General features: G+C 49.8%; 1 protein-coding gene across 10 annotated transcripts in view; it reads right to left on the bottom strand.

Moving 5' to 3' along the window:
• Positions 1 to 935: 935 nt before the first annotated feature.
• MDC1 (mediator of DNA damage checkpoint 1) overlaps positions 936 to 13366 on the bottom strand; it is a 14254-nt gene continuing 1823 nt past the window's right edge. For 3 of the 10 annotated variants that reach the window (XM_040250146.1, XM_040250148.1, XM_040250149.1), the window contains 13 exons: positions 12915 to 13056; positions 11645 to 12025; positions 11490 to 11559; positions 9773 to 11196; positions 8919 to 8984; positions 8661 to 8753; positions 7105 to 7902; positions 6954 to 6997; positions 4419 to 6464; positions 4215 to 4334; positions 3912 to 4094; positions 3362 to 3691; positions 936 to 2418 (listed from right to left, as the gene is read on the bottom strand). In XM_040250146.1, coding sequence (XP_040106080.1) covers positions 2251 to 2418; positions 3362 to 3691; positions 3912 to 4094; positions 4215 to 4334; positions 4419 to 6464; positions 6954 to 6997; positions 7105 to 7902; positions 8661 to 8753; positions 8919 to 8984; positions 9773 to 11196; positions 11490 to 11559; positions 11645 to 12025; positions 12915 to 13056 — 5865 coding nt within the window. In that variant the 3' untranslated portion in view covers positions 936 to 2250. The remainder of the gene's footprint in view (positions 2419 to 3361; positions 3692 to 3911; positions 4095 to 4214; positions 4335 to 4418; positions 6465 to 6953; positions 6998 to 7104; positions 7903 to 8660; positions 8754 to 8918; positions 8985 to 9772; positions 11197 to 11489; positions 11560 to 11644; positions 12026 to 12914; positions 13057 to 13366) is intronic. The other 7 variants (XM_040250154.1, XM_040250152.1, XM_040250155.1 and 4 more) reach the window with 5 other exon arrangements.

Raw genomic sequence — 13366 nt, forward strand, 5'->3', positions numbered from 1 at the left:
GCCAAACAGCATGCCACAGGCTCTGCATTCCTTTCCCCTCCCAGAGACTCAGTACTCCCATTCTCCTCTGAATCAAAGCTACTGTGAACTGTGCTACCAGACAGCACATTTCCCTCCTGATTCACTCTCCATCCTTTCTGCCTCAGGAAGCTATCCTGAATGTACCTCATCAAAGAACATCACAGCTTTAGAGGGAAGCCTCTATATAACTGTTCCATCCTTGCAAACCTTTTGGCTTCACAGGTGGTCACAACAGACTTTTGGGTACTGGGATACTGCAATATTCTTTGTGATTGCTCTACACTCTGCCTCCTAATTTTCACTTCATTAAACTCTCTCCAAATTATCTTAATTTGACTTGCCATCGTTTGTTGTTAGGCTCCTGATGGATTGACATTACATGATGTACTATGTATGAGCTGTAGGATTCATTGGCAGTGTAAGAAAAGATCTCTTCTCTAGAAATTTGAATTGGGGCACTTAAACGTTACCAGTCATAAGTGGATGTGCACATGAGTGGTAGGTGGGGCTATAGAGGCAGCAGGTGCTGTAAGAAATCCAGAACCTCAAGGACTCAGACAAGTGTCAGTACAAGCCTTTGGGTAGGGCAAGGGGACTAATATTTATCTAGGTCCTACTGTGGGCCACACCCACAATGGCTGTGCTTAATATATATTGTGAGGTTGGGTATGGTTCTTTTTTTATTTTTTATTTGGCCAGCAGCATGTGGGATCTCAGTTCCCTGACCAGGGATTGAACCCATGCCCCCTGCATTGAGAACACAGGGTCTTAACCACTGCACCACCAGGGAAGTCGCAAGATTGGGTATGTTTAAAAGCTAGCACAGTGTTTGGCAAAGCCAATGCTGTTTTTACTACACCAAAGTTTTCCAAACTTAAGTATAACTTAACCTGCAGAAAAGTGCACAAAACCAATCAGTATTTTAATTGAAGTGAAATTCACATAACATAAAATCATTTTAAAGAGAGCAGTCCAGTGGCATTTAGTACCTTCATAATGTATGCAACCACCACCTCTATCTAGTTCCAAAGCATTTTTTCACCCCAAAATAAAACCGTGAAACTGTTAAGCAATTACTCCCCATTTCTCTCCCCGAAAGCCCTTGACAAGCACTGCCTACTGTCTCTATGGACTTACCTATTCTGTGTATTTCCAACAGGTGGAAACATACAATATGACTTTTTCTGTCTGACTTCTTTAACTTAGCATAATGCTTTTGAGGTTCATCCTCAAAATACTGTAGCACAATTAGTACCTCATCTCCTTTTATGACTGAATATAATACTCCATTGTATGGATATGCCACAATTTGTTTATCCATTCATCTGCTGATGAACATTTGTGCTTCCATCTTTCGGCTCTTGCTAAAGTGTTGATATAAACATTTGTGCAGAAGTATTTGTTTGAACATCTGTTTTAATTCTTTTGGCTGTATATCTATGAGGAGAATTGCTGGATCATATGGAAGTTCTATATTTAACTTTGGAGAAACCGTCAAACTGCTTACCACAGTGGATGAATCATTTTACATTCCCATGAGCAATGTATATGGGTTCTAATTTCCTTAAATCCTTATAATCAACCAACTTTTAAGATTTAAAAAATAAAACTGCACTACAACATAAGGCACAGAGTGAATATTTATTTATCACAGACATTAAGCCTAGGTTTAAATTTATAAATACTAGAAAAGCAAGCCAAAAAAAAGAGAGAAAAATTGCAGAGATTAGCTCAACGTCAAAGCTAAAGGACGCTTCTAACAAGAAGGGGTAAGGAGAAAGGAAATTTTAGGAGCGTTCCATAACTCCACCCTCAAACTTACTCACTCCAAGAATCTTTTCAAGTTCCTGACGCTAAAATTGTTTTCACTATCTTGTAAGGATGAGTAAGAGTCCCAGAAAGAAACGACAAGGAGAAATAAATGGCTTCCAAACAGGAGGCAAGACACTGTGTGCCACAAAGCAATCGGTACAGCAGGCCAGCCAAACATGAGCGGTGACAAGACATCTAAGCCTGGGACTGGCCAACTTTAAATGGCCATTTAAGAAAACCCATGGCTCCCAGTCTCCCTATCTTTGTTTACCAAAAGGCCTGTTTTGGCCCCACACGTTCCAAGACAAATCAGATCAGACACCCTAATCTTTTCTAAAGCCCTAAGTTCTTTCTTCTGAATATTTCTAACATTTTCTATATTGGTCTGGGAGGGAAAAGGGTACCAGGGTGGGGTTTTCAGGTGGATGACATTTCCACAGTGGAGAAGGCAAAGGCCTCTGGCTTGACTTCCTGCTTTAGTACTCCTGTCAGCAGGAATTCGGGTGAGAGGATAGGCAGCCCAACCCGATATGGAACAGCACATCGAGGAAAGTCCTGGGAACATGTGATCACGAACCTCTGAGGCTGGAGAAAGACAAAGAGCAAAAAGAGAAAGTCAGGGGTGAAAAAGAATCCAAGAAATAGGTTCAGGACTCATTGATCACTGAGCATCACTAAAACAATACTTCCTGACAGGAAGTCACATGGCACACATTGTCTATGCAGAACTCTTGCCAGAAAGTTGAACCTGAATTTGTTCAAGTTTTTTAAGTGAACTATGATTTACAGGAAATACAGAAGATAGAAGAACAAGGTAAATGATATAACAAGAGAGCAAACAGAAAAATCCAGACCATGGGACATTCTAAAGGAAAACTGACCTAGTTTCTGCTAGAAGTCAGTGGCAGAAAAAAGGCTGGGTGGGTTGGGGTGGATGCTCTAGACTAAAAGTGAATTAAGAGATACAGCAATTGTGGCAATACATGGACTTTGCTTGAACCCTTACTTGAACTGTAAAAAGACACTTTCAGACGACTGGAGAAATTTGATTAATGGACTATGACAAAGTGACAGGAAACAACTTAATTTTGTTATTGACTAATAGCGACATGTGATTATACAGAAATGTGCATATTTCTTACAAATGTATATTTTAAGTATGTAGGAAAAAATAATAATGATGTTTACAGATTCCCTTAACAACCTCAGCGAACAAAATGAAAGAAAAAGAAAAAAAGGGAGCAACAGAGCAAATGCAGCAACATCTAAATTAGTCTGTTGAATCTGAGCGATTGGTATACGGAGGTTTGCTGCGTTGTTCCCTTTGTGTACATTTGAAAAGACTGTAAATATAGAAAAAAATAAGTCCATTTGTATCAGCAGACTTCTTCCGTCTTCTCCACCCGTTTCTGTACCACAGGACTTCCCCAGCCTCTCACTGCTCCGTGCTGCCAGCTGCACCTCCATTTCTCCTCTCACCTGTACCCATTCCAGCCACCTCTCCAGACCCTCAGCACACCACCCCTACCTTGTAGGACCGGGGCATGCTGGGCAGGATGGCGCCTCCACAGCAGTTGATGATTTCTCCCATCTGAGGTGGCGGTGGCTGGACTCCGGGGGTCACGTGAATCTCATAGCCCTGGGAGGGAGGAAACAGTGGAGACAGTAGATGCTCTGAGAGGCTGTGGACGGCTGGGAAATGGCTGAACCAGGGGTCAGCAGACAGCCTCACCTCCAGCAGCCTTCGCTCCTGAGCTCGGCTCAGGGCCTCCCGAAGGCTGAAGCCGAAGTTCTTCTCCTGCTCAGGATCAGTCACCAAGTATTCGTCCGGGGGCAAGAAACAGCCTGCCTTGCGGGACTAAGGACGGTAACAGTCAGCACCAAAGCTCAGCCCAGCCCTTCACACAGCTCTTCTGTCTAGAGTTTACAGTAGGGAGCTCACGGAATGAAGCCTTCTGCTTCACTAACCTCATCTTCCTGTAGCCACACTCCTCCCACCACTTCTTAGAGCCTCACCTGAGCAGCCTTCTCCCGTCACTGTCTCTGCGGGTGTGTGTCACCATCTCTTGGCTTCTCACCTCATGCAGCCAGGCCAGGGAGAGGATGGGGATGCCCCGGCCCAGGGCACACAGAAACTTGACCGTCCGGCGGATCCGATCAGTCACCAAGTGAGAAGCCTCAGCCACCGAGCTGGCCAAACTGCCCCCCAGGGCCAGCACTGTCCTCTCTCCACGAGCATCCACCACACCGGTGAACAGCACCTGTGAAGGGGGTTAGCCTGAGCTGGTACAGCAACCAGCCCCTCCCTCAAATCCCCTGGGTCTCCTTCCATCCTCCCACATCTCCATCTCCCATGAGGCCCCATGGGCCTTCTCCCCTACTTTGGGGGCCGTGGACTCCTGGATCGGTTTGGTCCGTCGCAGGCTGCGGCTCGGTCTTCCCTGGGACTCCTCCTCTGTCTGCTCTCTCTTTCTCTTGCCTGGACCTGGAATCACTACACCCTGGGGGATTGAGAGAGAACTTGGTAGAAGTTTCCGAGCCCCCAGGCCCTTTCCTAACTTCGTGGCCCCAAGCCCTCTCCTCACCTCTTCCTTCCTCGGCCTCGCTACTGGATTTTCTTCTTCCTTAAGGGATGCTGCCTTCTGAGGGACTCTCCCTCTCTGGAGCCGTTTTTGAAGTGGAGGTGAATGTGCAGTAGCTGAAGGCCTCTTGTGGTTTTGAGAGGCCCTAGGCTGGGGCTCTGGGGTGAAGCCTGATCCATCTGCTGCCTCCTCCTTTGGCATCTGGGGAGTGTGAAGCGGTGCCTCGGGGAGCTGGGCAAAGGCAGGCTCAGGAATGGTGCTAAGGGGTTTGGCTGCTTTCACTGCCCCATGTCTTTGGTTCCTTGAAGAGCGGGAGTTAGGTTCAGGGGGTATGGTGCAGGGCTCATGAACATGAACTGTGGGAGACCCACGTTTCCTAGCGGCCCTCAGCCTCCTGCTGCAGTTGACTTCGGGGATGGGGTCAGGGGGAAGAGGCTGTTCTGACGGGACTGGAGACTGGAATTCAGGGGTAGTAGGAACCAGCACAGCATTTGCTGTAGAAGCCCTTCCTGTCCTGCTTGGACCACCCTGAACTATGACCTTGGGAGTGACAGGCTGGTCTGTGGGGGAGGAAGGTTTGAGGTCAGGGGCTGTGGATTCAGCTGGCTGGGATGTCTTGACAGAGGACCTATGCGTTTGGCTCTCAGTGGCCTGAGATGTGGGCTCAGGAGCGACAGACTGGTCTTTAGAAGTGGAAGGCTGAGGTTCAGGGACTGTGGGGACAACTGGTTCTGGGGTCTTGACAGAAGACCTATGTCTTCTACACTGAGTGGCCCAAGGACCAACAGGCTGGTCTGCAGGGGCAGAAGGCTGGAGCTCAGAGGCTGTGGGAACAACTGGTTCAGGAGTCTTGGCAGATGACCTACGTGTCCTGCCTCGAGGGGCCCGAGATGTGCGTTTGGGGGTGACAAGCTGGTCTGTGGAGGTGGAAGGCTGGAGCTCAGGTGTTGTGGTGGTAACTGGATCAGGGGTTTTGACAGAGGACCTCTGTGCACGGCCCCGAGTAGCCCTAGATGTGAGCTCAGGAGTGACAGGCTGATCTGTGAGGGCAGAAGGCTGGAGCTCAGAGGCTGTGGAGACAACTGGTTCAGGAGTCTTGGCGGAAGACCTAGGTGTCCTGCCCCGAGGGGCCCGAGATGTGGGTTTGGGGATGACAGGCTGGTCTGTGGAAGTGGAAGGCTGGGGCTCGGGGGTTGTGGACATATCTGGTTTGGAAGTCTTGAAAGAAGACCTCTGTGTCCTGCCCCGAGTGGCTCTAGAGGTGAGCTCAGGAGCAACAGGCTGGTCTTTAGGGGCAGCAGGCTGGAGCTCAGAGGCTGTGGGGACAGCTGGTTCAGGAGTCTTGGCAGAAGACCTAGGTGTCCTACCCCGAGGGGCCCGAGATGTGGGTTTGGGTGTGACAAGCTGGTCTGTGGAGGTGGAAGGCTGGGGCTTGGGTGTTGTGGGGTTATCTGGTTTGGAAGTCTTGACAGAAGACCTCTGTGCCCTGCCCCGAGTGGCCATAGCTGTGAGCTCAGGGGCAACAGGCTGGTCTGTGGGGACATTGGGTTCAGGGGTTTTGACAGAAGACCTCTGTGCCCTGCCCCGAGGGGCCCGAAGTGTGGGCTTAGGGGTGACAGGCTGGTCTGTGGAGGTGGATGGCTGCAGTGCAAGGGCTGTGGGGACAACTGATGAGGCAGTTACATCAAAGGAACTATGTGTCCTGCTCCGAGAGACCCCAGATATGGGTTCAAGGGCAATAGGCTGGCCTGTGGGGGTGGTAGGGTGGGGCTCAAGGGGTAGAGAAGAAACTGGAGAGGACCCCTGGGGCCTGACTTTGGGTTCTGGGTGGACAGAGTTCAGCTCTGAGGAGAAGGGAGTCTCTGGAGCTTCCTGAGTCTCATTTTGTCTGGTCCTGGGAATAGGCAGTTCTAAAGGAGCTGGAGCGGGAAAAATGAGGGACTGAGGTGCGGGATGTTTTTGGATCTGAGAGATGAGGGAATTTGGGAGTGCGGCTGAGGCTTCAGGCGCTGCAGGAGGCAGACAAGCATCTGGGGATTCCTGATCACCCTGGGGAGAAAGAGAAGCCAGTGAAGAAGAGGCAGAGAAAAGGGAGAGAGGACTTGGATACTGTTCTCACTACTTGTTTAGACAGTGTGCTCATGGCACTTCTCTTTCTGTTTGTTCCATTAGACTGGAATTAGAATTTTATTAGTTCCATTAGAACTGGAATTTCCTCTTTCCCAAAGACCTCCCCCCAAAAGGCCATATATGGACAATAGTAATAAAGAGGATGGTTGGGAGAAAGAAGGGAGAGAAGGGACATGAAAAAAGGAACATTCTGAGACAGGTAGAGGAAGACAGAACTTGGGAAATAGATATGGAAAATAACAGGTGTCAAGGTAAACAGACAGAAGCTAACTAAGGAGCAGTGAAAATGGAAGAAAAGTAAGAAGAAAAGGAAAGGAGTAGATGAAAGCAAGCTCAGGGGAAGGGGCGGTGCAGGAGATGTAGAGATGACCTGTGGAGTGGGGTGGAGGTAGAAACAGCAGTTCTCACCCTGGAAGCCTTCTCAGCAGGTGGCATCTCGCAATTCAAGTCACCTGGACAGAGGGAAAGACAAGCAGCTGAGGTCTAAGCAGTCAGTCACCTAGGAGTCAATTACCATAGGGATGTGGACCACTTTGGGCTCCCCTCTACCTTCACTTACCTCTCTGCTGCCTCCTGGGGGTCCCTGGGGCTCCCCTTTCTCCACCTGCCTGACTCCCAGAAGCTACTGGGTCTGAAGCAAGTCCCTGAAGGTCTCCTGCCCCTGCTCCAGGCTCTGATGGCGGATCAGAGGCTTGGCCTTTCTGGTCCTGGCCCCCCGCCTCTGTCTCCCCCATCTGTGGGCCTCTGTCCAGTAGCTCTTGGGGTCCCTTGACTTCTAACTCACCTGCCTCACTCTCCCTCTCTACTACCAGTTTCCCTGCTTCACTCTCAAATATTTCCCCTGGGAGAGTCTGCTTTTCCCTCTCTTTCTCTTGTGTTTCCTTGGGTGTCTCAATTTCTACCTTTACAATCTCCATTCCCCTTCCGGTACTTGCACTATTCACTTTTTTGTCAGATTCTTGGCTCTGAGTATCTCTAGCTAACACCTCATTTTTTTCTCTGCCCTGTATCCCCCCGATTAATTCTTCCTCTCCCGTCACATCTTCCCTCTCTCCTTCCGAGGGCAGTTTCTTGGTTTCCTCCTGCGGTGGCCCTCCCTCAGGGATCCCCCTCTCTGCTGTTCCTCTTGGGGTACCCATTTCTTTCTCCACAGTCTGCATCCCTCTGCCTTCCATCCCCAGGGGCTCTGCATGGACTGGGCTCTCTGGATGTTGCTCTTGCTGTGCTGTCCTAGATGGAGGGGGGCAAGATGCACGGGTGTCAAGGAGGGTGACAACGGTTTGGGTCTCAGAGGCCTCAGACTCTCTTGGACAGAATGGCTGTGTCGCCAAGACCTCCCATGACTCATCCAGGGAACCTGGAAGCAGAGTCAAAGAGAGAGGGATGTAGGTTGAAGAGCTAACAGCTTGAGAAAAGATTAAGACAAATTCATGCATAATAAATTTAAGTGAGTTATTAAAGGAAAGCTGGGAATAAGGAAGAGAGCCATAACATTTCACTGGTGGTCCAGTGGCTAAGACTCTGAGCTCCCAATGTAGGAGGACCAGGTTTGATCCCTGGTCAGGGAACTAGATCCCACATGCTGCAAGTAAGGAGTCCTCTTGCTGCAAATAAAGACCCTGTGTGCCGCCGCTAAGATCCCGTGCAACCAAATACATAAATTAAAATAAACTAGTTGCTAGAGTAGTTGCTATCTGGGTCTGACTTAATGTAGCATTCTTTTCTGATGAGATGGAGGAACATCAGCAAAAAAATGTCAAAGGCTATAAAGACAGGCTTTGGAAGGAATGATGCTAAAGCTGAAGCTCTAGTACTTTGGCCACCTCATGTGAAGAGTTGACTCATTGGAAAAGACTCTGATGCTGGGAGGGATTGGGGGCAGGAGGAGAAGGGGACGACAGAGGATGAGATGGCTGGATGGCATCACTGACTTGATGGGCGTGAGTCTGAGTGAACTCCGGGAGTTGGTGATGGACAGGGAGGCCTGGCATGCTGCAATTCATGGGGTCGCAAAGAGTCGGACACGACTGAGCGACTGAACTGAACTGAACTGGACAGAGAGGGGAAATAAGGATGCCAAGTTAAGGGCATGGAAGAGGCGCGAGTTTCTCATACCTGTGGCCTGGGAGCTGCAACAGGAAGGGCCAGGCTCTTGGGGCAGAGGAAACAGGAAGGCCTGGGTGGGCTCATCCTCCATGCTGGGGGCTGCTACACAAAAAAGCATGGCCTGAGCACTGCTCCTCCACAGAACTCTGAGGGCCCATTCCCAGTCTTCTCTGCTGCCCATGCCAGCCTTCACATCCTTCAAGGACCACCAATCTAATCTCCCAGCTCCTGCTTGTACCAGTATTCCCACAACAAAGATGGCCTCACCTTCCAGGCTCTGATTCTGTCTGTCTACAAAGCACTGGGTAGCTGGTAGGTTCAGATCTTCAGAATCTGGTGGGGAGGAATGCAGGATAATTTAAAAAACAGAGCTGATCCTAACTCCTTTTCTCTACAGTTCTCTCCACAGCCCCAATCCTATGCAATAGCCTGAATCTGTGTCTCCCCAAATATTATGTTGAAACCTTACTTCCAATGTGAGGGCATTAGGAGGTGACTGGGAGGTGACTAGGTCATGAGGGCGCAGCCTGCATGAATGGTATTAGTGCAGGCTCAGCCGTGGCTCAGTGATAAAGAATCTGCCTGCCAATGCAGAAGACACAGGTTCAAGCCCTGATCCAGGAAGATCCCACATGCCCCGGAACAACTAAGCCTGTGTGCCACAACTACTGAGCCTGAGCTCTAGTCTAGAGCCTGTACTCAACAAGAGAAACCAGTGCAATGAGAAGTCAGTGTACTACAACTAGAGAGTAGCCTTGGCTCCACATAACTAGAGAAAAGCCAGCGCAGCAAGGAAGACCCAGCACAGCCAAAAATAAATAAAGTCATTTAGAAAAAATCAGAGAAAGACTTGAGAGAGCTCCCTTGGGCCCTTTTGCCATGTGAAGACATAATGAGAAGACAGCTATCTATAAGAAAGCAGGGCCTCATCAGACACTGAATCTGCTGGTGTCTTGATCTTAGACTTACCAGCCTTTAGAACTGTGAAAAATAAACTTCTGTTGTTTTATCAGCTACCCAGTCTATGGTCTTTTGTTATAGCAGCTCACATGAACTAAGATATGCTAGAAGCTAGAAGCATTCTTTATCTCAGGCCTCCAGGAAGAAAGGCCAGCACTTACCATGGAGGTTCTCTTCAGAGTCTGTGGCCCTATTCCCATGTGGTTCTCTCTCCCTTCCTGTGGTGGTCTGGGGCCCCTCTCTCTGCTGCGGTTGGGGCTCCCCTGGAGTGCCTGTGTCCACCACCATATCTGCTAGGTTTTCCCTTGAGACCGGGAGAAGGTCTTGCTCCCCTGGTGCCGTGGATGACCCACCCTGGGTCCCAATGGCAAGTGCTCTGTCCTGTTCAGGAACGGCTGTGGCCCACGTGGTCCCAGCATCTTTTTCTGCCGGAAGCTGGCTCCTTCTAACACCAGATGTGTTTTCCGCATCCAGTTCACAGTCCCCAGCTAAAGGAGGCCGGGCTTCCTCTAGACGCAGCATGGGGCGCTGTGCCGGGCCCCCTTCTGCCTCTGAATCGGTGTGATGTGGCCACACTATGCCTTGTACCTGATGCTTCTCCGGAAGTGCAACAGCTGGCCCCAGTGGGACCTCATCCTCCACTTGTGCAAAGGCCTGGCTTCTCTCCAGGTGGACCCCTGGTGAGCTCTCATCTTCCTTCCCCTCTGTATCACTGTCCCTGGGAGGATGCTGGCTCTTTTTTGAATATTCCCTGTCCATGTGACCCTTGGGAACCACTCCCCTCCTTTCTACTGGGAGCCCCTCTTCCTCCACATCTGTGTCACTCTCTCCCCCAGCAGAGGCCCGGCTTTGCTCCAGAAGGGCCACGGGTTGGGCCCTGTCCTCTTCTGCATCTGCATCTTGGTTCCACTTACCAGCCTGGCCCTCTCTTAGACGTGCCAGTGACAGTGCTGCTGAGACTTCTTCCTCATCATCTGTATTGCTGTCAATCACCACGGAGGCTTGGCTTCTGTCCGGGGGGGCCTCCCCCTCCTCTATATCTGTATCACCGTCAGCTGGGCTCTCCTGCCGACGTGCCACACCAGGTGCCTGGGGGCTCTGTGTACCAGCTTCGTGGAAGATCTGCCTCTCCTTCATGGGAACCACTGCTGCAGTAGCAGGAATCCCCTCATCCTCTCCATCGGTATCACTGTCTATGAAGTTACAAGACCAGGCCCTTTTCGGACGGACCCCAACAAGCCTTCTTCGAGGCCCACTCTCATCACTCACATCTGTGTCACTGTCCTCCCCAGAAGGCTGGTTCCTCTCCAGAATCACTCCAGTCGGAACCACCCCATTCCTCACATCCCTCTCGATTTCTGTGTCCCTGTTCCTCTCCTTCACGGAACACCGATCCTTCTCAATCTGGATTTCGGCTGTGACAGGTTCAGGCTGTTCCGTCTCTGCAGCGGTACCTATTCTGGCAGCTGAAGAGGCCTCCCCTGCTCCTGATTCCTGACTTTCTTCCTCATCCGTGTCGCTGTTCAAGTTGAAGGCAGAAGGTGGCCCGGGCCCATCTGGGGCAGGGGAAGGCCCTTCTTCATCACTGTGAAGGGGAGAGAAGAGAAGAAACCTATAGAATCAATTCCCACAGAAGGGATATTCCACTCAAGTAGGAACTCCTTGAGAGCAGATGCAAGGTAGTACTTGCTGTTCTGTCTCCAGCAATTAATTCTCTAGTTGGCACATGAGACGCTCAGTAAAAATTCAGTTGAGTGAAGGAGTATGTGTGGTTCCCCCGCCCAGACTTTGATGGTAATTAGCTCTCCCAGAGATGGCTCCTCCAGCCCACTTCCTCATCCATTTGAAGACTCAGATGCCTGGCCCTTTGACACTCACCTCTCTGGAACGACTGTTGCCGAAGAGGAGGTCCTTGGTCCTTTCACCACACACTTGTCCAAAACGGAATCTGTCATGAGTAGAAAGGAGTAAGTGGAGAGTTTTACACTCACCGTCCCTGTCTCCTCACCCACCCTCCTGATACACAAACTTACCTACTTCTTCCTCTGAGTCCTCAGCCAACAGAAGCCTGGGGGGTTGAGTTCCTCCCTGTACCCTGGGTGTCTCCTCTACAGTTAGAGGGCCCCGGGAGACAAAAGGCCGGGGGACATCCAAGCGATGGTACTGGCAGGGCAAGTCAGCAAAGAGAATCAACTCCCGGTCCCGCAAACGATGACTCACCCCAGGGCTCAGGACCTTAGGAGGCCGCAGGATTTGAGTGCCATTGAGGCTCCCGCAATCCCGGAGGACAGGCGCCTTGTCCCAGGCAGAGATTTCAATCACTGCATGTTGTTTGGAGATTGATGAAAAGGGCAGGGCCACAGAGCAATCAGGCATTCGGCCTATCATGTTCTTCCCGAGGTAGAGTGGGAAGTCTAAGAATTAGAGAGGTAGGTGAGTTCCAAAGCCATAGTCCTAACTTGCTATTAAAAACATTTCTGTTAAGTTCCCCATGACTCACTCAAGGTCCCCCTCATGCATTAGAAAAATAAAAGGCCCTAGAATAACTAGCTAATAAAGAATATGTGCAATGCATTATTCATAGTCAACATTCCATCCATCTACACTGGATTGTTTCTATTGTGATAAAATATACATAAAATTTGGGCTTCCCAGGTAGCTCAACTGGTAAAGAATCTGCCTGCAATGCAAGAGATGCCGGTTTGATCCCTGGGTCAGGAAGCTCCCCTGGAGAAGGGATAGACTACTCTCTCCAGTATTCTTGGGCTTCCCTGGTGGCTCAGATTAGAAACAATCCACCTGCAATGTGGGAGACCTGGGTTTGATCCCTGGGTTGGGACGATCCCCTGGAGGAGGGCATAGCAACCCACTCCAGTATTCTTGCATGCAGATTTCATGGACAAGAGTCTGGTGGGCTACAGTCTATAGGGTCACAAAGAATCAGACACGACTGAGCGACTAAGCACAGCACAGCATACATAAATTTACCGTTCAGCCTAATTTTAAATGTATAGCACAGTGACATCAACTACATTCACATTGTTGTGCAAAACATCACCACCTTCCATTTCCAGACCTCACTGGATTTTTATCTGAATTCCTTCATCTTCTCCTAACAAAGTAAAATCACCCCCATGGAGTCCAGGTCCCTTGCCTGGAGCAATGAGATAATCATCCCCACTTTTCCATCCCCAGTAAGATATTTTTTTCAGATCTCACAGATGCATATCTAAGCTTGCAACCATCCCATTACCTCCCCACATAAATAAGAGGCCAGTACTTTAGCACGAAATTACTCCTGACCTTTTTCTGGTCCATAGGAACTACTGAAGATATGCAGCTGCGCTAGGGGCTCCAAGCTATACCCCAGAGATTCACTGGGGCTCTCTGCAACCTCCTCCTCTTCTTCAACTTCCCAGTTTAAAATCTGGGTGTCTTCCATGATCTGGGAAAAAAACACATTATCCCTTCCTTCAGTGGCTCACACACACAGCCTCAGGGAGGAGACTGGTTACTGCAGTCTCCTGGATAGCTATGGAGGCTGATGCTTCTCTTTCTGCCAATCATTCTGTTGTTATTCCTCTGAAGCATTTAAGAAATATCTCTGACCGTGACACAGAATAAGAAAGAAATGTAACAGAGTTCAAGTACAGAAATATAAGGGTCTTCCCTGGTTGTCCAGTGGTTAAGACTCTGCACTTCCACTGCTGGGGGGTGCAGGTTCCATCCCTGGTCAGGAAACTAAGATCCTGCAT

Source organism: Oryx dammah, unplaced genomic scaffold (genome assembly GCF_014754425.2).
Source record: "Oryx dammah isolate SB20612 unplaced genomic scaffold, SCBI_Odam_1.1 HiC_scaffold_11, whole genome shotgun sequence".
In the NCBI taxonomy this organism is placed as follows: domain Eukaryota; kingdom Metazoa; phylum Chordata; class Mammalia; order Artiodactyla; family Bovidae; genus Oryx; species Oryx dammah.